This window comes from Buteo buteo, chromosome 4, assembly GCF_964188355.1.
Source record: "Buteo buteo chromosome 4, bButBut1.hap1.1, whole genome shotgun sequence".
Taxonomy (NCBI): domain Eukaryota; kingdom Metazoa; phylum Chordata; class Aves; order Accipitriformes; family Accipitridae; genus Buteo; species Buteo buteo.
This window is the reverse complement of record NC_134174.1, coordinates 8,348,909-8,371,536: the sequence shown is the minus strand read 5'-3', so window position 1 is coordinate 8,371,536 and position 22,628 is coordinate 8,348,909. Positions and strand designations below refer to the sequence as shown.

The 22,628-nt window shown below is 46.5% G+C and overlaps 2 protein-coding genes across 5 annotated transcripts in view; one reads left to right on the top strand and one right to left on the bottom strand.

Moving 5' to 3' along the window:
• The window catches only part of DMTF1 (cyclin D binding myb like transcription factor 1), a 30,619-nt gene extending 19,423 nt beyond the window's left edge, over positions 1-11,196 (top strand). For 2 of the 4 annotated variants that reach the window (XM_075024721.1, XM_075024722.1), the window contains 6 exons: positions 1,441-1,656; positions 4,045-4,130; positions 4,804-4,965; positions 5,695-6,081; positions 8,871-9,018; positions 9,836-11,196. In XM_075024721.1, coding sequence (XP_074880822.1) covers positions 1,441-1,656; positions 4,045-4,130; positions 4,804-4,965; positions 5,695-6,081; positions 8,871-9,018; positions 9,836-9,945 — 1,109 coding nt within the window. In that variant the 3' untranslated portion in view covers positions 9,946-11,196. The remainder of the gene's footprint in view (positions 1-1,440; positions 1,657-4,044; positions 4,131-4,803; positions 4,966-5,694; positions 6,082-8,870; positions 9,019-9,835) is intronic. The other 2 variants (XM_075024720.1, XM_075024723.1) reach the window with 2 other exon arrangements.
• Positions 11,197-11,198: 2 nt separating this feature from the next.
• Positions 11,199-20,775, bottom strand: TMEM243 (transmembrane protein 243). The gene is made up of 4 exons (XM_075024724.1): positions 20,613-20,775; positions 13,953-14,003; positions 12,951-13,055; positions 11,199-11,708 (listed from the first exon to the last, which is right to left on the bottom strand). The coding sequence occupies exons 1-4, from the start codon at positions 20,688-20,690 to the stop codon at positions 11,586-11,588; spliced, it is 357 nt and encodes a 118-aa protein (XP_074880825.1). The 5' UTR covers positions 20,691-20,775; the 3' UTR covers positions 11,199-11,585.
• Between the last annotated feature and the right edge of the window lie 1,853 nt (positions 20,776-22,628).

Sequence of the window (22,628 nt, the reverse complement as noted above, 5' to 3'; positions counted from 1 at the left end):
AATAAGGCTGTATTTTGTTGTCTACTTACAGCATTGCTGGCCAAAGAGCACATTGCTCCTTTGCTGGAACTTACTGGCCCCTTGGATCTGCTGGCTGAATTGCTTCTACAAGCAATTCTTAAGTATTTCAGTCGAAACAAGCCAAGCTGATGTATACACCTAAACTGTAGATTTTGCCAACTCCCCTCACTTTGGCTAAAGTGAGAGCATGTATCTAAGCAGCTCAGCTGGCAGATCTCGGATGATGATGATCTTTGGTATGGAGGGCAGTGACCTCTTCAGGTGGAAGAGGATATGTATCTGCAGCCTAGCAGTATCACCTCAGGTTAGATCTGTTACCTTTGAAATGTAATCTGTGTGAGGTGCTGAACCTTAGCTGTAGACAGAAAGTAAATCTACAACTAGCTGCACAGTGAGGATGAGGGGAGGAATTGGGAGTATAAAGCTCCCCAAATAGGTGTCTCATAGCATTTTCTCATTCTTGGTTGGAGAAACTAGTGCCTGAGACAAAGGGTATTTCAGTCTCCATGACCTTCAGCCCTCCTTTTCTCTGACTTGGGGAGAGGAGGTAAACTCAGGAAGATTAGTCATGTCATAATGAAAGGTGTAATTTAATGGACACTTTTGCTGTGGTCATCAGTGTGGTTATATATTAGTCATGCCTGGAGGCTGCAATTGAGAGGGTAGCCCTGTTATGCTTACCATACATTAATAGACAGTTGTTGCATGAAATAATCTATAATATAAATATGCCACTGAATCAACAGGCTCCCCTCTCTTTCCCAGACAAAATGTCATGGTGTCAAGAGTGGGAGATGTTTAAACAGTTTGCTGTATTGAATGCTAGAAAAGTAGAGGCCTTGGCTTTTGTAACCATATATATGTCCACGACTCCCTCAGTGGGACCAAAGTGATCACAGGGAAGAAAGGTGGGCAGTTTTACTGGAGTAATGGGCCACTTCATGCACTGACAAAGAATTGTAGTGTAGCCACTGCGAGATTAATTCTCTTTTCCTCCCTATTTCCAGTGACACTTCTGTCAACCTCTTCAACAAATCCACTTCCATGTTTTGTAAGATTGGAGGGTTTACTTCTTACAGCAGCATTATACAATTAATGATACTGGAACTTGATTGTAGCTTGGAGATATACTATATGTGTTTTTAGAGAGGTCCAAAATTTTATGATGTTTTCTTTCTTTTTTTTTTCCAAGCATCCTAAAATGTCTAGATTCCTTGAGAAAATGAAGTTCACTCCAGTAGTTGACTATAAATGTGTTTTATGTATGTGCTAAGTTTCTAGTTGATATATCTCTATAAATTGTTTAGGTTCCAAATTCAGAAGGATTTTGGTTACTTTTTCCATCTTGGATAAATCTCACATGCAGCATTTCAAATGTGCTTCTTCAACATGTTTTAGCGTGAGTATTCTTTCTCTCAGTGCTGATAAAGGGTCTTAAACAACTCCATGAGAACCAAAAAAACAATCCAGGGCACCAGCTTTCGGAGAACAAATCTGGAAGTGGATTACCAAACACTAATTCCAGTTCGGGGGTTCAGCACGTGCAGATTCGAGTGGCTCGCTTAGAGGAGAACGCAGGCAACGCACCAAGCCCTGTGGCAGCTTTGCAGATTCCAGTCCAGATTACACATGTCTGTAAGTAGCTGAAACGAACGACTCGATGTGGTGAAGGAGGAGTGGGCATGTCTTAGAAAATTTTGTTACTTCTGCTTTGGTCTTGCTATAACTTCAGATTAAGGATTTCTGGATTCCATTCGCCCATTTCTAACTTTGTTAGGCAAATGAAGGTATTACTTCAATATATAAGTGGCAATAGTACCAAGAAGCTGCAATTGGAGTGCCTGGACATAGGGGTTGTAGGTGTCTTGTCTGTGTGCATGCACACAAGAGCTTACCATATAACATGTTCTTTGAAAAGGCTTCAGTACACAAGCCTCCTAATGAAGATACAGTGTATATGTTTATTCCTTAAGTTTCTTCTGGTAGCTCTTGTCCAGAACAATAAATATCATGTACAAGATCTCCTTTTGTAAAATATATACACTGCTGTCCCTAAGTTCTGATGAAGGACACTGAAGGGAGGGTATATAATGTTGTTTTTTCTAGTCCTGCTGTTGATTATGCAGTTATTTCTAGGCACAAACACTCTGGAAAGTGTTAGCTGCCGAGTCACACTGACATTCAGCTGATGATCTGCTCTAACCACTGTATTTTTTTTTTTAAGTTGGTGCTTCCCACGCTCTTAAGGATGAACTTTGCTCATTATCAAACATTTATTACCAGGTCTACCTTGACTGTAGTGCTTATTGCTTGATTTTGTGACTAATCTTACTAAGTAACTCCAGTCACTCCAATCCAGTCACCCCATATGCAGCCTGTCATCTCCACTGTATACTATTTTGCACTGTTTGTCACTTGTGAATTTTATTAGGAAAATGTAGTGCTTCAGTCTTGCTGATTACAAAATTAATTAATCAGGCTAAGAATTGATTCTTCAGCCTATGACTAGATAGGCATTTGGTGAACAATTTCCTGCTTATAATTTCATTAGATTAGCCTATCTTAATCTACTTACTAAGTGCCATCTTCATTTTATCTGGTTTAAATTTTAATTGGCATGACGTGCAATACCAAGCCAAGAACTTTTTATCTGACGTAATACGTCAGTGGTCTCAGACTTTGAACCAAGCTTGGTCAAAGCTATTCGGTTTTGATGAGCAGGCAAGATGTGCTGGTATTCTGTAACCTTTCATCCTTTCTGAATTGAATCCTGTAATGGTTATTTTGTGATGTCACTTACCCCTGTCTGCCTAACAAGCCTTTTTCCCCATTTTAGTCTGCTTTCCTGAAGAATTTCTGTTTGTGTAATCAAAGTGACTTTTGTATTCTGTCTTTCCCAATCCCATGAGAGCTGAACCTATTAGCCACTTTCAGCTGCATTTGATAGAAGGCTCAAGGTTTCAAAGAGGTAATTGCTGTAAGCTTTATGAACATAACTGGCTAGGTAACTGACAAGCCACACTTTACAGCTGTCTGCTACCAAGTGCCAGGAAATCTGCAGCAGGAACCCTTGAACATGCCACTCCAACAATGAAAGCTTCAAAATCGGAGTTTGTATCATCTTAAGAGACCAAAATTATTCTACTTTGAAGCTACAGAGTCTGAGATGGCCAAGTTTCCAGTGCTTGGAGCACTGCTGTCGTCGTGTAGGTCTCTTGCCCTTTCGGTATTTATGGAATTACTGGATAATCCCAGGCAAAGTATTAATTTGCCTCCAGCTTCCTGGAACTTCTGAGTTTTTAAGAGTTAAGTAAAAATCATGATTACAGCTCTGAATAGTTTTTTTGATATAAAGCTTTGGGTATGAGCTGTTTGGACCTGGTGATCTTGAAATGTCTGATATGTAAACTGTTTTCAATGCTTCTCTTCGTTACTTTTAGAATTCATGGAGATAATTGCATAAATAATTACACACTTGTATTAAGAATACTTATAGCTTTTATACACTGTAATCATAATACACAGGGTAGGCAAATATCTTGTGGAGCATCTGATGTTTCATCAGTGGTGGACATACTGTGAAGGGCAGAAAAGGTTAAAAATACAGGGAAAAAAAGAAAAAAAAGAGGTCCATGGGAAATATAGCAATATTAAACCTGACACCATTTTAAAACAAGTTATACATGATCCAAAGCATATTATTACACCAGAACCTCTTACAAATCTCATTACCAAAAAGTAATTAGATCACGTCAGATAACTTTATTTGTCTGCTTTTATCCCTGTGCACTAAAACCATACTTTCTTTTCCTTTTTTGGATTGTAGAATGCCCTCTTTAAATAGTATTGTATCTTGGGTACCAATCAGAGAATCTTGTCATTAGGATTGAAGCCAGTTTTCTTTTTCCTCTTACTGGAATTAACAGTACTCTGCTATGTAGTAATTATAGTATGTTACGCTCTCTGCAGGGCTGAAACATTTTGGTTTGCATATTTATTTTTCCTCTTTTTTTCCTTTTGCAGCCTCAACCGATTCCCCTGCTGCTACTGTTGACTCTGAGACAATAACACTGAACAGTGGAACACTACAGACCTTTGAGATTCTTCCAGTAAGTAACAGAGAACTGATATTTGTTACTGTGTTTTTTTCTTTGAAGCACAGCTACTTCTTAGACTATGGAACTGTGCATTTCCCAAAAAATCAGTTCTCAAGCGGAAAGTGGAAGTTAAGAGATCTAAAACTTAAAAGCTCAAAGCCAAATGTATTTCTGAAAGTGTAATTCATTAGTGCTGTGGAGCAAAATGTGAATTACAGTTAAATGCTTTAAATCTGTCTTAATGCCTTAGTGCTATGAAGTTTTCTGTTGTGCTCATTGTTTTCTTGTTGAAGTCTGACATAACAGAGCCAGAGGAAGCTCCCAGTAAGTAAAGATTCTCTCAGTTCCATTGTTCAGTAATTTATAGCACAGTTTCTCTTTCTTCTCAATGTTAAGAGTAAGTTGAATTTGTTCCTTTCTTACCTGCTGTTGTACAGCATAATACAATCCTGCTTAACTCTTGGCCTTAGTTAGTACTTGTCTTGGTAGTCTAAGGTTATGGATGGGTTTCTTTCTACTTCTTGAGTGCGGTACAGCAATCAATGCAGTAGGGATTGGATTTGTTTGTTTGTTTTCCAAGGGAGTTACAGTTAGACTAGTTCATGTAAACAAACATGCTCTGAGTGCTCAGTGTGGCCCAGGAAGGCAGTGTGTTTAGGTATTAAACTTGTGTTGTCTTTTGTAGTCTTTCCATCTCCAGCCGACTGGAACACCAGGTACATATTTACTACAGACAAGCTCAAGCCAAGGCCTTCCTTTAACACTGACGACTAGTCCTACCATGACCCTAACAGCTGCTGCTGCTGCTCCAGCCTCCCCAGAACAGATCATCGTTCATGCCTTATCGGTATGTATTTTGAGCAGTGAAAAGACTGGAGTTCGAGCAGTGGAGGGACGGGAACATAATAATGCAGGCCCCTATATGGGCATGTTGAATTTGCAAAGCAGTTCTTAAGTCATAACTGTTGCTTTGCTTAAAATACTGAAGAGTGAGATTTTTTATTTTTTTTTTATTGTTTTTAAAAAGCAAGTTGCATCAAAACTTAGCTTTAGGAAGCAACTTAGTTCTTACTGTGGCTGAACATGTTGTCTCTTTCTGGTGGCTTGCCCCCCGCAAAACAAAATACTACAGTTTCCTGATGTTTCCAGTTACTCTTACAAATGAATATTGGTGTTCACAAAACTTGTATAGTAGTGACAGTATTACTTTTTATTAGAGGGAGGGAAGAGGAAGCAAACTGGAGATTGAATAACAAAAGTGATGCAAAATTGGGAAAATCTACAGTGATCCTCACCTGAACAGTTGCCTCTTTCATATTACGTATTTACATTATTTGTGACTTAAAGAACAGTTTACACCAAATTCAGTCTACAAATTCATCATTTAAGGCCAGGAAAGGTCAACAGATGATCTGGGCTAGCATACTATATATGTAAAACTCTAAATTACACTTAGTAATGAGTTCTTTGAATCCTTTTGCTTTTATTTGCTGAAAGATTTGAAGATAACTTGGAAGAAAGTCTCTGACATTTTCTGGTTTTTGTTTGTGTGTCTTTTTGCAAATACTTCTTACAGCCAGAGCATTTGTTAAATACAAGTGACAATGTCACAGTGCAGTGCCACACGCCAAGTGTCATAATCCGCACCGTTGCTGCTGAAGATATCTCCTCCTCTGTCACTCAGGCAGAACTTACCGTTGATTCAGATATTCAGTCAGCTGACCTGACAGATCCTCCCGATACCCTAGAAACAAATACTTTCCCAGATGATATCCATCAGTCCAAGCTGGGTGATGAAGAACAGGCAGCCTACAATGAGGATGATGCCTCCAAATTCAGCAGCAGGAACAGCAGTGAACTGATGGATGGAGTTATGGTAAGAACCGAGGAAGAGATTTCAGATACCAGCCTGAAACAGGAAGAGGATTCTCACTCTGATTTACCCAGCACTTATGTTACTGAGGTACGGGAGTGCATGATACTTTTCCCCATTTCTGCATCGTTGACCTTTATATAAGGCTATTTATACGAAATATGTCAGTGATTTCATGTATATCGTAGTTCTACAAGTATTTTGTTCAGATCCTCTATCCTTGAGCTTCATTAATATGTTATGGGTGTGAAAGTGATAGCATTTAATTTGGTACTAAGGCTTATATTTTACTTAGTCTGGAGGATTGAATACCACACTAGCCGTGGAGTTGCTTCACTGCTCAGGGTACTTTTGCATGATGACAGTGGAAAGTGGGAATATTAGTGGCATCGAACAGTTGCCTTCATCCAATTACTGTTTGATGCTGTTGCTTTAAACTAGGCTGTTAATTGTCCAACACCCATACTTTACAAGTAGATAGACTGCTGAGCAAGGGAGGTGAGGTAGAGTATTTAGCTTTTGCTCTATGAATCTAATAACATATTTCGAAGTGCACCACAGTTTCCATTTTTGAGGACTTCCATTAAACATACTACTCCAGTAAGTATCTGTTAAATTGGAATTTGAAGCATTTAAGCTATTTCTCTGGCCTCAGTTTTATTCAGCTGCAACACCTGAGATGCAGAAATGAGCTTATCCAAATGATTTCAGGCATTGGGATTGTTCATACTAAATTCCTCCATCTTTCAGTTGCTGGAACTATGATAATGAGTAAGTCAAGGAAATAGAGATGCTAAAAAGAAGGTAACTCTCTTTAGTGGGTAGAAAATACCTCTTTCCTTAGAAGCTTGATTAGTTTAGACTGTGGGAAGAGATGAGTTAGATTCAAATACCCCATCCTGTTCTCTAAAACACTGTGCTCTACAGTTGCTGTAATTCTGCTTTATCAGTCTTGAAAATCCATTGTTGATATGTTTTGACTTTGTTAGGCTTTGTGAAGAAGTTTCTAATAGGCACTGCATATCCATTGTGCTGTTACAAAGAAGAGTATCCTTGTACATCTCAACCATCTGCTGCTACAGAAGCATTTGAATACTGAATGCATCCAAAACTGGGGATTATTTTTCCATTTTCCTTTTTCTTGTCTCATAGTTGACATAGTTGTGATAAGATTCTCAACAGTTGAGGCAGCCCATCAGCTTTCTACTCTCAGTTTAAAATTTTGGCTTTTCGAGGTAGAGTTAGTAAACTTTTGCTGCTATAAACCTAGTTCCTAATTAAGCTTTGTAGAAACCGCTTTTGGCTAGCAGGATATAAAGAGGTACTGAACTTTCTATACAGAAAGACAAACTGAGTTTGTAACTCTAATTTGCCTTACACTTCTAGTCAGATTCAAGTTTGATATGTGTATTTAAATTCTAGGAAATAGTGAACTGTCTGTAAGCGATTCCAAGTGAAAAGTTACTCTAGAAAAACATGCCTAAATTTTGCTTTCTTTAAGTCAGTCTTGCTTTTATGCACTTGCCAGTATTGTATTGTCACTGTGGGTGTGGGTAGTGGGAAGCAGGCAGTCATGCTGCAGAGTGTTATTATTTCTGGCTGGGAAAGGTGCCCATTTGCCACAATGGCTTCTTTAGTTCTTCACGCCTCCTCTTCCCAGTTTCAAGTCTTTCCACATACTGCTTATCATGGGCAGGTTCAGCTGTGCTCTCTGCAGGAAGCTGCTTTTGCAGGTTGGGCATACTGTGACTTGCATGAATGGGTACACGTTTGGACCAAGTTTAAATCCCTGAGCTGCAGCAAAGAGAGTCAACTCCTTCAGCAGCACCAGGGAAAGGGTTTTCAGGCAGCTGCCTTTACAAAAACATTGTGAAACTGTGTAGGAAAATTAAGTTTTGCCATAACTAGGTGGAGGAACTTAAGGATTTTTTTGAACAGAGAGGGCTGTAACCTCTCCCAAACAGTTCCTGTTCCCTCTGAAAACAGTGATATATCCAGGTACCTTCCATTCTGCCAGCAACATTTGCTAGCATTCTGCATCAGTGATTCCTGAAGCTTGAACAAACCTTACACATGTTACACACAAAAACTGGAATCCAAATATCTCTGCTTATTCTGGCAGTACTATCTAGGATGTCTTTTCACTGCATTTGCAGAACCAGGAGTCTGCTGGAGTGTGTTGTGACACTGAGTAAGCCAGATGTATGAGTGCCATTCCAGTACTACAAGAGCTAGGGAAGAGGCAGTAGCAGCTATTACAGGACTGGAGGAGAGCAGGGGTATTGAGCACTTGTACCTGGAAGGAATCAGTGTGTTGCCAATTTTTTTGATATAATGAGGTCCAGCTAAAAAAGTTTGGAGCCAACCTACAGTCAGCAAGTGACAGGGCAAGCAAGGCACAGCAATTAAAATGGGTCTTTTGAGCTCTGTGTTCAGTAGTTAAAACTTGGCACAGAAGTTCAGGTAAAGCTACTTCATTTGTGGAGCTGGTAGAACTATAAAGGTATTGCTTCAGTATCTGAGAACATCTAGACAGCAAGTAGTGGAAAAGTTTAATTATTCCTCTTTATAGACAAAACGTTTGACTTAACAAGAGAACATTTTATCACCCCCTTGCAGTCCCTCCTTTCCTCTTCCCCTGCCCTTATACTGCTCACAGGGTAGAATTCTTTTCATCTTGTTTTTTATATGCCTGCACTGGGATGAAACATGCCCTATAAATGCTGAAGTAAACTAGCTCAGATGCTGACATTTCAATTTAATGAGATAAAATTCATCCAGGCAGTGTATTGCTTACTGTGGAGTATGGCTGAGCAAAGGAGGTTTTTCTGTTTATGCTACCAAGAATACACTCTCATGTCCTGTTCTGTGTTGTTCAGGACCTGGGTTCACCAACGATAGAAGAACAAGTTGATCAGCCTACAATAGATGATGAGACTGTGCTTATTGTTCCTTCTTCCCATGGTTTTATCCAGACAACAGATGATATAGACAGCGAATCAGTCTTGCCCCTGACAACTTTAACAGGTACAACAGTCCCTGTGCATGGTTGATGTTGGAGCTAGGATTCATTAAAGCAGTATGGCACTTTTTTGAGTTCCCATAAAGAACACTCTTTAGATCCTTGCTTTCTCTTAAATAATTTTCCATGTCATTGCTATGAAACTTAAAGCAAGTTGGTTACCCAACTGCTATCAGTAGAAGTGGAAGAAAGTCCCACTTAACCTTGTGGGAAAAGCATTATAATAGCAGCCGCTTCATCACTTGCTGAGCCGTTTCCATCACCCTTGAGCCTTGAATTAGTACACATAGGCTAATAAGTAACTCTTTCTTCAGTGTGCATTTCTTCATGCCTGGTGCTTCAATGAAAATTCTTACTTGAGAAAAGACCAGAGGCATCAGAAATGCACTTGATGCCTCTCATGGTGAGGGGCTGGGCTATTTGGGGGTGTGTTTGCACAGCACTCACCTGGAAGGGCTTGTTAGCTTGTGCCACGCTCCCCAATGCCAAGAGTCATCTCAAACTTGGAAGCAACACAGATATGCTCTGCACCTAACAAATACGCCTTTCCAGAGGAAGGATCTCCTTGCAGAGCCATCAGAAGGTCAGCACTAGACCTGATACAGTAATATCTGATGAATCCAAATGTGAGTCACACCAGTTGCATCCATACAATTCATAGCTTACCTTGAAACTAGAAACTGAGAACTGCTTACTTTGAGCCATGTTGCTTAAAATTCATTAAAATTCCAGACAGCATTTTCTGTCTCCTAAATGTGTATTTTATATCTTGTTACAATGACACAGCAAATGACAGTTCTAATGTACTACGTCTCTTGACAGATCCTATCCTACAGCATCACGGAGATGGGTCACACATTATTGGCTCATCGTTGGGCAGTCCTGACTCGGAAGATTCAAAGGATGTTGAAGATTTAGTGAGCTGTCACTGAGAAGCAGTAATCATGTCCATTTTCTATTGACCATGTTTGCATTATGGAATTAGTTACAACCCTGTGCCACAGTTCCAAAGAAAGCAGTCAGTCCGTATCTTTAAACAGAAACTTCCAGTTTGAAATGACTACAGTGCACTTTCTCTGCTCAGGCTATTTACCTCATTTGTAAAGGGTTACAGAGCAGCCAACCGCAGCCTGATGTACTCCATCTCAGCTGGGGTGTTTCAGTGTTTTAAAGAACCTCTGTTGCAGTGCTCACTGCTAGGATCCACATGGTCAGTTCTGATCTGACTTGTTACTGGTGTGCTGAACTGCACAGCTGGAAAACTGGACAGAAGTCAAGGATTGTGGACTGTAGCCTCTTAGTGCCACAGCAAGAATTAGTTTGCACATGTTTCATGAAGAATGGGTGAGGATTTCTGCACTTACTGACTTTTGTAATACATGGAGTAAGAGAGACTGTTGCATTTCAGGAAGAAATGTATTCCATCAAAGACTTCAGGGAGCATGGGCAGCATCATGAAGAAATGGTCTGTATTCCCATCTCATCTGGCTTATCAGTACGTCTACAGCATAGGAAGAAGACACAGATGCTTATGGGACTTGCCTGGTCTGCTTGTTCCTGGAGTCCGTTGCTGGCAACGGACAGAGTTCAGAGAGATCACTTGTGGAATTTTTTTTTTCTTTTTTCTTTTCCTTCATCACTACAGCAAGCTGAATAAAAAGGGAAGGGCTATGAGAAAGGGAAGCTACTGGGACCCACCAGCCTCCCCCCACAAGCTTGTAACTTCTTTGAAGATTGCTGTGAGTAGGCTGGAACATTTGTCTCTCTCATTGTTTACATGACACTATCAGCCACCTCTCCAGAGGTGATTTATGCAGCAAGTTAGTAGATGGGGGTGGTGTGGAGGTGGCAAAGTCTTGGAGAAATAGCTCTGTAAGAATTTGGGCATAGGGCCCCAAGGCAAAGGAAGCCAATTAATTCCTACATTCAAGGGTTTGAAACAGACACTAGGCTGAGCAGCAGCCTGTTAGTTAGGAATTGAGAGAAAAAGCTATAGAAACTAAAGACTCATGTATAAATTATTTTATTTATTTCGGTAATTAGCTCTTCATAATCAAGAGTTGGTCTTTTTCAGTCTGTGGTTTTGTTAATGTGAAAAATAAGTTGTAGTTTTAAATGGTTGCCTAGGGAACAGAAATAATTGTATATTCAGTTTAAACAAAATAAAGAGTATTTGTCTTACGTAACTGTAAGATGCCATTTATTTATACTGCTACAGATCCTTGCAATGCTGCAGTTTATTTGTACAGTAATAAAAAATGCAGTTTTTTCCAAAATGAAAAAGCTTGTGCCATTCTGAAACATCAGTACAACTGGACTGTTCATTAAGTGCAACAGTAGCTCTTCAAAAAAAAGCAGAATGTCACGTCTTATGGCAATAATTCTCCCCAACAAGAGGGACATTACATATACATTTACATGAAAATCATGTACTTTTTTTATCCTTGCACAACCCACTTCTTTCCTCTCATGCTGACTGTCCTCACTTAAATGTCTCGGATAGAGCCGAGAGCTGAGCTGAAAGCAGTCTGTCTGACACAGCAGCAGCATCGCTGGGTATTCCCAATGTCCGTCATTTACCCACTTCATGGAAGTACAGGTTGGCACATATACATAACATGACGATAGAAAATAATATATAGTAAATTAGGTTCCTAAATTTAGGTTCCAGGTCTCCTTGTCGATACCAGTAGATCTAGAAGAGAGAAGGAGTTTGTATTACTTTACAATGCCAGGTACTTCTGAGGAGACTCTCTATGGTAACTGAACTGGCACCTTCTAGACCTTTTTTTTTTTTTTTCTGGAAAACAACCCAGTTTCATCTGACTGGAGGAGACTAGGTGCTAATTTTCTTAACAATTCTTAACAATTAAGAAATACCACCTGCTTTCTTAGCATGCTTGTGGAATACACAAACAAGAATTTGGCAGGGTGTTTCTCCCCCAAACAAGGCTGTTTGTTTGTGAAACTAGGGTGCCAGGTTATCTGTGAAGACATGGGTTGTCTTGTCAGCTTTGTTGAAGAGGGTGGGGGGGTTGGGTGGGGGGTTTTTTTAACACTCAAAACTGGCTACACCCTGGCTGATGAGGACAAATGTCAGGTTTTGCACTACATAATTGATCTTGGGTAGAGTCATGGCTAGCAGCCATAGAACCAGAAACTGGTACTGACCAGGCAGCGCAGAGCACCTTCTACCCAGCAGTGAGGGTCAAGGGCTCAGGGCTGCAACCGCTCCAGGTCACAGCTGGGAGAAGGAGAATGCTCCAAGTATGCAAACGTACAGCAGAGGAAGGAGCTGCTGATATCCCTGCCCATGGCAGGGATGTTGGACTAGATGGTCTTTGAAGGTCCCTTCCAACCCACACTAGGCTGTGATTCTATGAACTCTGACCTGCCAGTTCCCTTTGCCAACAGTTGGGACCAACTCTCTTGGGGTGCCGCAACTGTTGAGTAGAGGAACCTCTGCTACTACCCCAATGAAATGCCACCTGCTGTAGATTCCCACCACTGTAACTCATCCCCTGGGCCTGAGAGGTCCTGACTTCTGCAAGTGCCTGGCTGGCCCCCCCAACTTCAAGTGTTTTGCTCCAGCCTGGTCTTCTGCAGCACAATCCATCTTTGCTTTCCCATCTCACTGCTCTGTCCCCAGTCTCCTATTTCACATCTCCAGTGGCAGCTACGGGTGGCATTGTCACAGAGGTGACAAGTCTTGCATCACAGCTGGTCTGCAGAGCTTGGCTTAGTTCACACGCTTACTCTGCAGCAAATACAAAACTGGTCACTAGTCTTTCATTGTCAACTTGTTTTATGGAGGCAGGAAAGCTTTTCTAGGAAAGTGTAAAAAAAAGAAGGCGGCACCATGTAAAGTAGATTTTATTCAGACTTCATCCTCAGTCATAGACTCAAAAGCTTGCACGGCAAATGTGGCGGTACTTACAAGAATGCCAGCAGAAATGCAACACAAGGAGATGCAGAAAGCAAAAAATATATTCACAGGTTTTGGAGGTAGTTGCGGGAAGACAAAAGCACTGATTAGAGTGACCTGTATGGAGGAAAACAAAGATGAAGACTGCTCTCGCCTGCCGTCACAGCTGCAATGAGAAGAGAATCGCCCCGACGGCTGGCGTACCACAGCGCTCGCATCCAGTTCTGCACCCCCCTCCCTGCTCTTTAACTCCCACCCTGTGAAGAGCTGGAGGGAAATGGAAAATTCTGGAGGAGAATCGTTTTGATGCAACTGCAGACTTAGAGGGCTGAAAAAAAAAAAAAAAAAACAATAAAAGCTTTGCTACTCTGGCTTGTTGCTGGAAACCATCCTGCAAGTACCCATAAAGCCAGCAGGCACGGGGGTGCACGCTGCCCGTGTAGGAGCATCCCTTCAGCCAAGCTTTCCACCAGCTGGCACCTTGGCTTTCCCTACTGCTTCCCTGCACCTCGGCTCGCAAACGATGCTGCCGCCATGGACCGCAGAACTGCTGCTCTCCAGTCACGATGGCGTTGTGTTTGTCTTTTAAAGCTTGGGGAAAGCATAACTCAAGACAAAGTGACAAACTTTGGAAAAACTTCTATAAGCCATAAATAGAGGGAAATAAATCATAAATAGAAGGAAGTAAAGAGAACCAAAGACATTCTCCTGGGTCATAAGAACTTTGTCATCTTACCCAGCCTCACGTTCGGCCAGGATGGACAATCTGCCCATGGAATTGGGGCTTTTTGTTGCACAACTAGATCTTAAAACACAGCTTGAAGAAAGGTATTCTCCTTCTCCTGTTGTCAAAGAGTTTCAAAAGACAGATGCGCCCCAAAGTGACTACCCGGGCCCTAAACTACAGCCTCTTCGGTCAGTGAAGTTTTGCCACCCATTTTGGGGAGGAACTCCAATTTTCACCCTGTCACCTAAGGGATGCACGAAACGTGGGACAGGATGGGAGATACTTACTACAAGCAGCAAGGACGTTAAGCCGCCAACAACTAGATTGATGACTCTGTCCTGAAGAAAAGAGAGGACAGTTACACACAAACCTTGCCCCACAAAAAACCCGAAAAAACACATAGAACAGACAGGTAACCAACAACACCCAGAGCACCGCATCAGCCAGGACCCACGTTATCCCCAGCACACCCAGCAGCACCCTCAAGGCTCCCTGGTCAGCTCTGCCGTGCAGGAAGGTTTCCCTTCTTCTGACTCCATGGACCTCAGGGAGGTTGTACTGACCAAGTCCTTGTGCAGGTTTGCTCATTTACAGTCGGCTTCTTCACTATCCTAATCAATTACAGTGGTGTAAATCCTTTTTAAAAAAATTTTAAAAGTGGGAGTGCACAGAGGGAGCTTGTCAGGAAAAGTTTATTTTAGCCTCAGTGCGTGAGAATCAATAGCTTGATAGTGTCTTAGGTGGGAATTTTGGGGCTGCTGGCAAGGAGGTGAGGTGTTCCCTGCACCCCAAATGTTCCCCCCTAACACCAGCAGACCTGAACACGCCTCAGGATGGCCCTGCTTGGATGGACAGGTATCCCCCCTCCGCTTCTTTCTGCTGCTCCCCATCAGTATAAAACACTTGGCTGGCAGGAGACAACACTTTTGCACCTGGGAAGAGGCATCCCTCAGTGTCAGCATCGCAGTCCCACCCCAGATGGCACAGGGGCAGGGACCAGCAGTGACACTGGGCTGCGTGACCGGGGGCTCAGAGGAGCACCCAGGGCAGGACCCCACACTGATGCACTCGCTGGAGTAAGAAACAACTTGATGCAAAAGGAGAACATTCCCATCCCTTGGAATACCTGCCTCCTCCCTTTCTTCATGGTGCTGCTCTGAGTATAAACATCTATCACCAAAGTCAGACTGGGTTGTACATAGTCAGGTGTAACACCTCAGACGGATGGCTCCCTAAATAAAATGCTAGAAAAACATCTACAGCAGAAAAGATGTGCAGAGAGAAAAAACCCAGAACTTCAATTAATTATACTAAGAGTCATTGAAGAGGTACAGTTAAAGGAAAGTGAGAAAAGAGCTTGAGCAGTGAAAGCAGCTTGCCCAAGACATCCCAGCCAGCAGGCAGGGCAACCCAAGTTTCCCTCCACCTGGTCCTGCACCCTGCTTCCCTCCTAGCATTACATTTTGGAAGACGACTTGTAGAAGGAGAAGCCCCAGGTCATGAAGAAGTAACGCATGGCAGCGGCAGGGCAGGAGGAGAAAACAGAGAGCAAAGAGGAGGCAGAGAGCAAAGCATGCTCTGGCAGGAGAGGTGCCCGAGCTTGCGGTTCAGTAAGAGGCGGGTGCTGTGCTCCGGTCGTGGTCATCCCCAAGGGAAAGGACCACAGCCAGCAGACTCTTCAAAACCTCTTCTATTAGTCCCCAGCTCCTCTTCATAAAAGAGTGGTGGCTGCAGCAGTGGGAAGTGACCCACCTCCATAGGAAATCGTCACCAACACCCGCTGGGCAGGGTCCTCGCCAGCCAGGCACAAACCCCTTCTCCTCACCGGCGTTTCTGCACACAGTGTCAGCTATTCAAGAGCAGCCTCTGGGAGCCATCTACGAGGCACCCCCCACCAACCCCCAAAAATGAGCTAAGAGAAGTAACTCCGGGCAAATAACAGATGCAACGGGGTGAAATGCAAGCACGCTACCTCCACAAGAGCATATCGCGACAGCGCGGCTGGACTCCTCTGCCTGAGCTAAAATAAATTAAAGAACTCAAAGCTAACTTTAGACAGTACGCAGAGGGGTCCTTAGCCCCTAAAGCAACTCCGATATCGGGAGAGGACGGCAGTTTTGCTCTGCCCTTGCCCTGCATACCTGGCTGAGCCCACCAAGGCGATTTTATGGGGCGGGGGGGACCAGAGTTTGCATTCGGCCTTGGCTCCCCAGGGACAAAAGGATTGGCAGGAGGTGAGCAGCTGGATCCTTTCTCCCTTTGTGCCATGGGGAGATGGGTTTTGAACAGCGGAGGAAGGGGAGGGAAAGCCGAGGAGCTGGCTGCAGAGCAGCGGCGGGTCACCATCCTGTACAGCACACAGCTCTCCGCAGAGAGGCTCGGAGGGACAGACACACGGTCACATACCTACAGACAGGATACACCATCCAGAAACTCAGCCATGATTAGGTTTCTCCTAATTAACTAGAGACTTGGAGGGTGGCTATTTTGAGATGGGGAGAATCTACCCGTTTTGCCAAGACAGAGACTGGTCTGCCAGGAGAAAACGAGGGGGTCGGACTCGGCAGTGACTGCGGAGCATTTCTCTCTGCCTGTTTTACGGGGTGCGGGAGAGAACGTCCCCCCGGCACGGGGACCTCTCATCTCATGCTGCCGAGTGATGGGCATCACGGCGATAGCCGGATCGGGTACGGATGCCGGCAGCAGCCTGGCTTTGCCACGTGGCAGCCAGTCCCTGGGGGTCAGGGCATCCCCTTCCCCGTGGTTAAACCCACGGTCACTAAAATTTTCCAAATGCGCCGCCGGCAGAAGAAGGTATTTCAGGATCCAGGGATTAGAGCCACTGATCCTGAAATCCCAGGCTTGGCAAAGTGGCAAGAAGCTGTATTCCCCGGTGCCCGCTGACACTTCAGCCCCAGGCAGCTTAGCACAGCAAAAAGGTTAAAAATACACAAGCAGAGGCCAAGACGGCTAAAGGGATTGGGGATGACGGAGCCTTTCACCTCTGCGCCGTGTCCGAGCATGCGGCCGAGCCCAGGCAGACGCTTGTGGATACCGGGCACACAGAAACGGGCTGTGAAGAGCCATGTGTCCTACAGGTCATGTCACCCAGCCGGCACGGCCGGCTCTTGCACCCAGCACAGCTGATCCAGGGAGGACTTTTCTCCAGGATCACTGTGTATTGTGATAGCTGCTAGAGTAAAAAGACAAAAAAAAAAAAAAAGAGGAGCAGCAAAAAAGCTCACCAAAACAGTGAGCATGCAGGCTGCTGGAGATCACCTACACCAGCTCAGGGTGCTCACCCACGGGCACCAACTCATGATACAGCCCGGCAGCGCGCGACGCGCTGATGAGGATCCCCGTCCAGCTAGCCAGCAGCCAAAACATGGCGAGCTGTTTGCCAGGCAATGAATTCCACATTTCAGCGTTGCACAAGCTGCATTTCGAAACAGGAGGGTTTCTGCCCTCTCCTTCTACTCCAGGGAGGGTGTTGCAGGGGCTGGAGGCACTGGGCTGTTCCCAGTGAGCTGCTGCGGTGCAGAGGTCTCCCTCCAGCTGCCCGTGGGAAAGGGAGACGAGGTCAGGAAGCATCAAGCCCTCACGAAGCGGGAGGGCACAATCCAGGATCCTTCGGGACCTGGGTCAGGGTTACTTTGAGCAACAGGGAAACTGAGGCAGGACCGAGGGTGTATCTGCACGACTGCGCCCGCACCATGGGCTTTGAGAGAGCAAGAGCTTTGCTCTTTGCCCCCTTCCAGCTCGGCACCTTGCATCCTCAAGTTAGCGGCTTGCAGGCTGAGCCCACGGGGAACAAGCTCCCGGCAGAGGCTCGGCCAGGACAGGGGAACGGGCTGGTCCCCTGGAAGGTGGGTACCTGGTGGCATCTCTGCAGGCATGACAGAAAAGCCATTTTTATGCCTTACATCAGCAAGTCCACATGGTCGGCAGCAATTGCAGCCCATTGCAGCCATAGGGGATACCTTAATCTAGTGCCAGATTAAACTACGTGGAATAGCAGACAGTATATGCTATACACGAGAAGAGCTGTGCTCAGGACCACGCTGGCCACCCTCCCGCTGCAAGACACGGGGACGTGCTGTTGTGCCCTCGAAGGCTCCTCATTCCCATCTAGAGCCGCTCAGCCTCTTCCTATTGCCTTCCGCTTCCAACCCACAGCAATTAACACCCACCCGCTTATATTTAAATGCTCCCGTCACGGAGGAACCCAAGCAGCTTCTCCTTTCCACCTCTTTCCTAAGAAGTCCTGCATCTGTGACGCTCTGTCTCCTCTCTGCCACCTTACCGCTCGTGCCTTTGCTTTGTGCCATCTCATACCCGCTCGCTGCCAGTGCCGCATCCCTAGTAACCGCAGCCGAATCCACAGCGCTTGGCATCCAGCAGCATCGTGTTGTCACTCCCCCTTCCCACCAGGGACTTCTTGGGTACCAGCGTGCCCCCCAATCTCCGCTCGGGAGCCGGCACGGGAGGGCGAGCTTGGCAGGAGCAGCCGGACGGTGGCAGGGGAGGGAGGGCGATGCTGCTGCCCACCTCTCTCATCCCCACAGGGTGGCTTTAGCCCCAAAGCCACCGGCATGGAGAGCAGGAGAACGTAAGAAGGCAAGAAGAGGGCATCCCCACCTCTACATCCATCTCCAACTGCCGGCAAGGGTGCGAGACCCCCAAATTTGGGTGCAGGGCTTCCTGGGGCACGAGCACTGCCCCTGCCCCTGGCCTCGTGCCCAGCCCAAGCGGAGGGTCCCGGTTTGCCGGCACCGGCCATCGCTTGCAAGAGACCCAAAAGCGGAGCCGGGGCACAGGCAGACGCGCTTCTCCTGGCAGACCTGTTCCCATTTTAAGGCAAAGTTTAGCTTCGTCATTTCTGAGACGGAACGTTTCCAGCTCCGGACCTCACCAGCGTCCGTCTCTAAGCAACCCCAGTGAATCCCGGAGGAAACCACCCCGGGCCAGCACAGCGATCCCTTGTCCCTCGGACACGGGTACGGCAGGGAGAGATCATCGGCCGCCGCTGGTCCCATACGACGGGTTCCAAAACCAGCCAGAGGAGATAGGCAGGGGGTGATGTGCAGGACACCGGATCCCTGGGATTCACCAGATCACAGGAACTGGAATTAGCATCCCATGTTTACTATTTACCACTCTCCTTTGCGAGCAGAACTACAGCTGGAAAGAGACACAGGGTCAGGGATAGAAGGCTTGACCTGGGCTGGAAAGTTTGGGGTTTGACTGCCGGGATTGCTGCCTGGCTCCGACGGCACATCCTGGTCCCCAGGAGTCTCCATCCCTGGAAGCTTCCCAAAATACCTGACCAAGGACCAGGCAAAGGTCCCCCCGCCTCCAGCGCTCCCCATCAGGGCTGGCACCCACTGGTGGGCGAGAGCCGTCCCCCCTCAATTCATCCTCTCCAAGGTCCCACCTGTCCTCCTATCCCACATCATTCTGCTTTTCCCCCCAAATTTGGCTGCTATCACTTTATTTATATTTTTATTAAACATTATCATGTTAGTAGCATTTCCAAGTATTTGGGGGGGGAGGGATTATGCATTATATATATTTTTGCGAATAACTTAGTGCAATTTCAGCCTGCGCCCCTCCAAAACCCACACGCACGCTGACGGGTATAACCTCTCCTCCCAAGGGACAAACCCCAAGCCGCGAACCGCCGTCACCCCACTGGAAAGGGGCGCGCACCGCCGGCTATCCTATCGTGATTCCCAAGGGATCGGGGAGCCCCCTCCCCAGCGCAGCCCCCCGAAACAGTCCCCGGCCCTGCCGAAAAGCTGCCCGGCTGAGCAGCTTACGGGGGATTGTCACCTGAAGAGTCACTGCCGTGCACGTCAGCCGCCACCGCGCACCCGGCCGAGGAAGAAAACCGAATTACCAGGAGACCACCAAAAGCAGTGTGTCCCCCTCCATCCCCAGCAAAGACCCCCAAAAATTGGGTGAGTTACAGCTCGGGGTGCTGCAGCCCTGGGCTCTGCTTGGGGGGGCTGCGGGGCCACGTGCGCCTGGATGGGGCACCCTGGCTGGGGTGACCCCCCCTTGGCCTGCGCCCAAACCCCTTCCCAGCCCTGCCTGGGGGGGGTCCCCCTGACCCCCTGCTCCCTGCTGGGGGGAGTGTGTGTGCTTGGTTTGGGGGGGATTATTTGGAAGTTTATTTCTTTGGGGGGGGGGGGCAGGGAGGGGTGTTTGGGGAGTTTCTTTTTTATTTGGGGAGGGGTTCTCGCTTTGGGGATTTGTTCTGGGGATGTGTTTGGGTTTTGTTTTTTTAAAATTTGGGGGGTTTTGTTTGTTTGGGGAGTTTTTGATGGCTTATTTTTGTTTTGGGGCACTGATCAGGAGGGGCTTGTTTTTGTTTTATTTGGGTTTTTTTTAACAATTCTGCCAATTTGAAGGGCTTCTTTCTTTTGGAATTTGGGGGCCTCCACTGGGGTGCAGCTTTCCTGATTTTCTGATGCCGGTTTGTAGGGATGACGGAGCTGAGGATATTCTTTCCTATTTTATGTTTTGGGTTTTGGTTTGGTTTTTTTTTTTTTTTAATTTGTTGGCAGGTTCCTCGCTGTTAGGGGGCTGGCTTGTTCAGCTGCCTGCGGTGCTCGCTGCGTTTGCTGAGCCCTGGGGCGAGGCGGGGGGGGGGGGGGCTCCCGTTATTCCGGGGGGGGGGGGGGAAGCTGGGGACGTTCTTCATTATTGGGGGGCGCTTACGTTGAGGGGGGGGGACACGTTCTTCATTATTGGGGGGGCATTTACGCTGGGGTAGGGTGGGGGGGGGGATCTCGCTGCTGCATCTCCTTTGCTGGGGTTTATTTTGCCTGAGGGGTTGTTTGGGGGGGGTGATGTTTTGGGGCTCCCCCTTCGCGTTGCGGGCGGCGGTTTTTTTCCCTTCCCCCGCAAAAGCGAACACCCCCCCCCCCCCCCCAACCCCTTACCCTGGCCGAGGTCTCCCCGAAGAGCGGCCGGTTGTCGGCCCCGCCGGTGCCGTAGCTGCGGGCGGCGAAGCCCTCCATGGCGCGGGGGCGCTGGGGCGGCCGGCGGGGGGCGCGCCCTCATGCTGCGCCCCCCGAGCCGCCTCCCGCCGCGCACCGCACCGCGCCGCCACGCCCACCGCGCCGGCCACGCCCCGGCCACGCCCACCGCCGCGCCCACTGCCCCGGCCACGCCCCCGGGGCGTTACACCTATAGGCGCGGGGGCGCACCCTTATACCCGGCTTTGCGCGGGCGCGGAGCGGCCGGCCCCGCCCCTGGGGGGGGAGGGGTTAAGGGCAGCGGTCTGTCATTTATTGCATTTATTTATTAATCGGCGAAGTTGCGCTATTTAAACAAATGTCGTTATGGATGACGGCGTTGTGGGTTTGGAGAAATTCAGCGGGTTTTTTAAATTTCATTTAATTTAACTTTTTTTTTTTTTTTCCCAAACATCCCACGCCGGCAGAGCTGAAAAATGAACTTACACGCTCTTCCCGGTCACCTACACGCGTTATCTACACAAACGAGATAACAGGGAGTGCTTATTCCTAGAGCTGGGATAGGCGGCAGTGAAATATTTTTGCTCTGTACGTTAGCCAAAGTTTGCGCTCAGATTCGCCAAGTGAAATCCGGTGCATTGCCTCTGCTTCGCCGAGAGCTTGCTGCCGCTTTTTCGGAGCTGGAGATGGGTTTGCAGGCGAGAAAGCCCGGGGTGGGGAGAGTAATTTTAATATTTTTTAAAAAAAACTTATTTATTTAAAATTTTATTTAATATTTATTTATATTTAGTTTATTTTTTATAAATTTTATTATTAACTTCATTTTTAAAATTAATTTTATTTTTTCTAGCTGCATCCCTTGGGCTCACAAAATATCTTTCCTCTTGAATATCCCCAGACCGTCACAGCCACAACATTCCTCCAAGTGCATTTGAGGAGGAAAATAAACCAATTAAGATGCATCAATATCATGGCTCCCAGGACAGATTTTGAATTTTTTGTTCCAACTGGCTCTGTTGTTTCCCCCTGACCCTGTTCTCCCCTACCACACACCTCTCCAGGACTCCCCGGGGCGGCTTCTTACCCTGAAAGACAAACTCCACTGAGTCTGAGTGGAATTTGGTAGGAATGACATGGGCATTTCCTTCTTTGTCTGTGCGCTTCTTCAGTTGGGGGGTCCAATTCCCGCCACCCCCAGTCACCCAAGATCCCCCTTTAGGCCACCGGTCACGGCTCGTAGGAGCTCCCCAACCATTGAACGAGAATCCCGTGAAACCGGTCACTTTTGTTGCAAAACATTTCAGTCGTTTTAGGTGAAAAGTGATGCCGGGGCTGCTTGACCTCTGGGCCCGAGCTGCGTACGCAGGGCTCTGGGCGCACTCGATCTCCACTCAAGCCTCCTGTGGTCAACAGGCTTGAAGACCAAAGCACCGCAACTTCAAAGATGAAAGGCATTAAGTTCAAGCAAGGCCAGAAAATTATCAAGCTTTCGACGAGCTTGACTTCGTCCTGAGCTGAAGTACTGGGTGGAAAGTCACAAAGACCTCCTGTAAGCCTCCGGCGTTTGTTCCCACACTCACTGTTGGGTGAAGAAGGGTCTCCAGGACCCAGCGGAGAGACTCTTCATGTCATCTTGAGCCACTCGGAAAAAAAAAAATCCCACGGGATGAAGGGTGTGACTTCCTGACACACAAGTGCTCTTGACGTACCGAAACCTTACGGTTGGTTTTACGCTCGTTTTTCAGCACTTATATTCCTGAGCAGTCTCTGGCTCTGCCCAGATTAAATGCTGAGGGTTGCGCAGGGTCTGGCTGGGGCCAAGAAGCACGGGGTTGCTGGAGGGGAGCGACTGTGGGAGTCCCCTACGTTGCTGCACTTATGCTTGGAGTTACAGCTCAATGGGATAAATGGACATAACCTTCTTCCAGCACCTGTTGACTAATTACCAATAATTAAGAACAAATGCAAAACGCAGGCAAA

Coding starts and splice junctions, on each gene's coding strand:
- TMEM243 (XM_075024724.1), bottom strand. CDS start 20,690: ATGGAGGGCTTCGCCGCCCGCAGCTACGGCACCGGCGGGGCCGACAAC. Junction 14,004..20,612: donor TCGGGGAGACCTCGGCCAGG/GTAAGGGGTTGG, acceptor TCTTTTCTTCAG/GACAGAGTCATCAATCTAGT. Junction 13,056..13,952: donor TAACGTCCTTGCTGCTTGTA/GTAAGTATCTCC, acceptor TCCTCCATACAG/GTCACTCTAATCAGTGCTTT.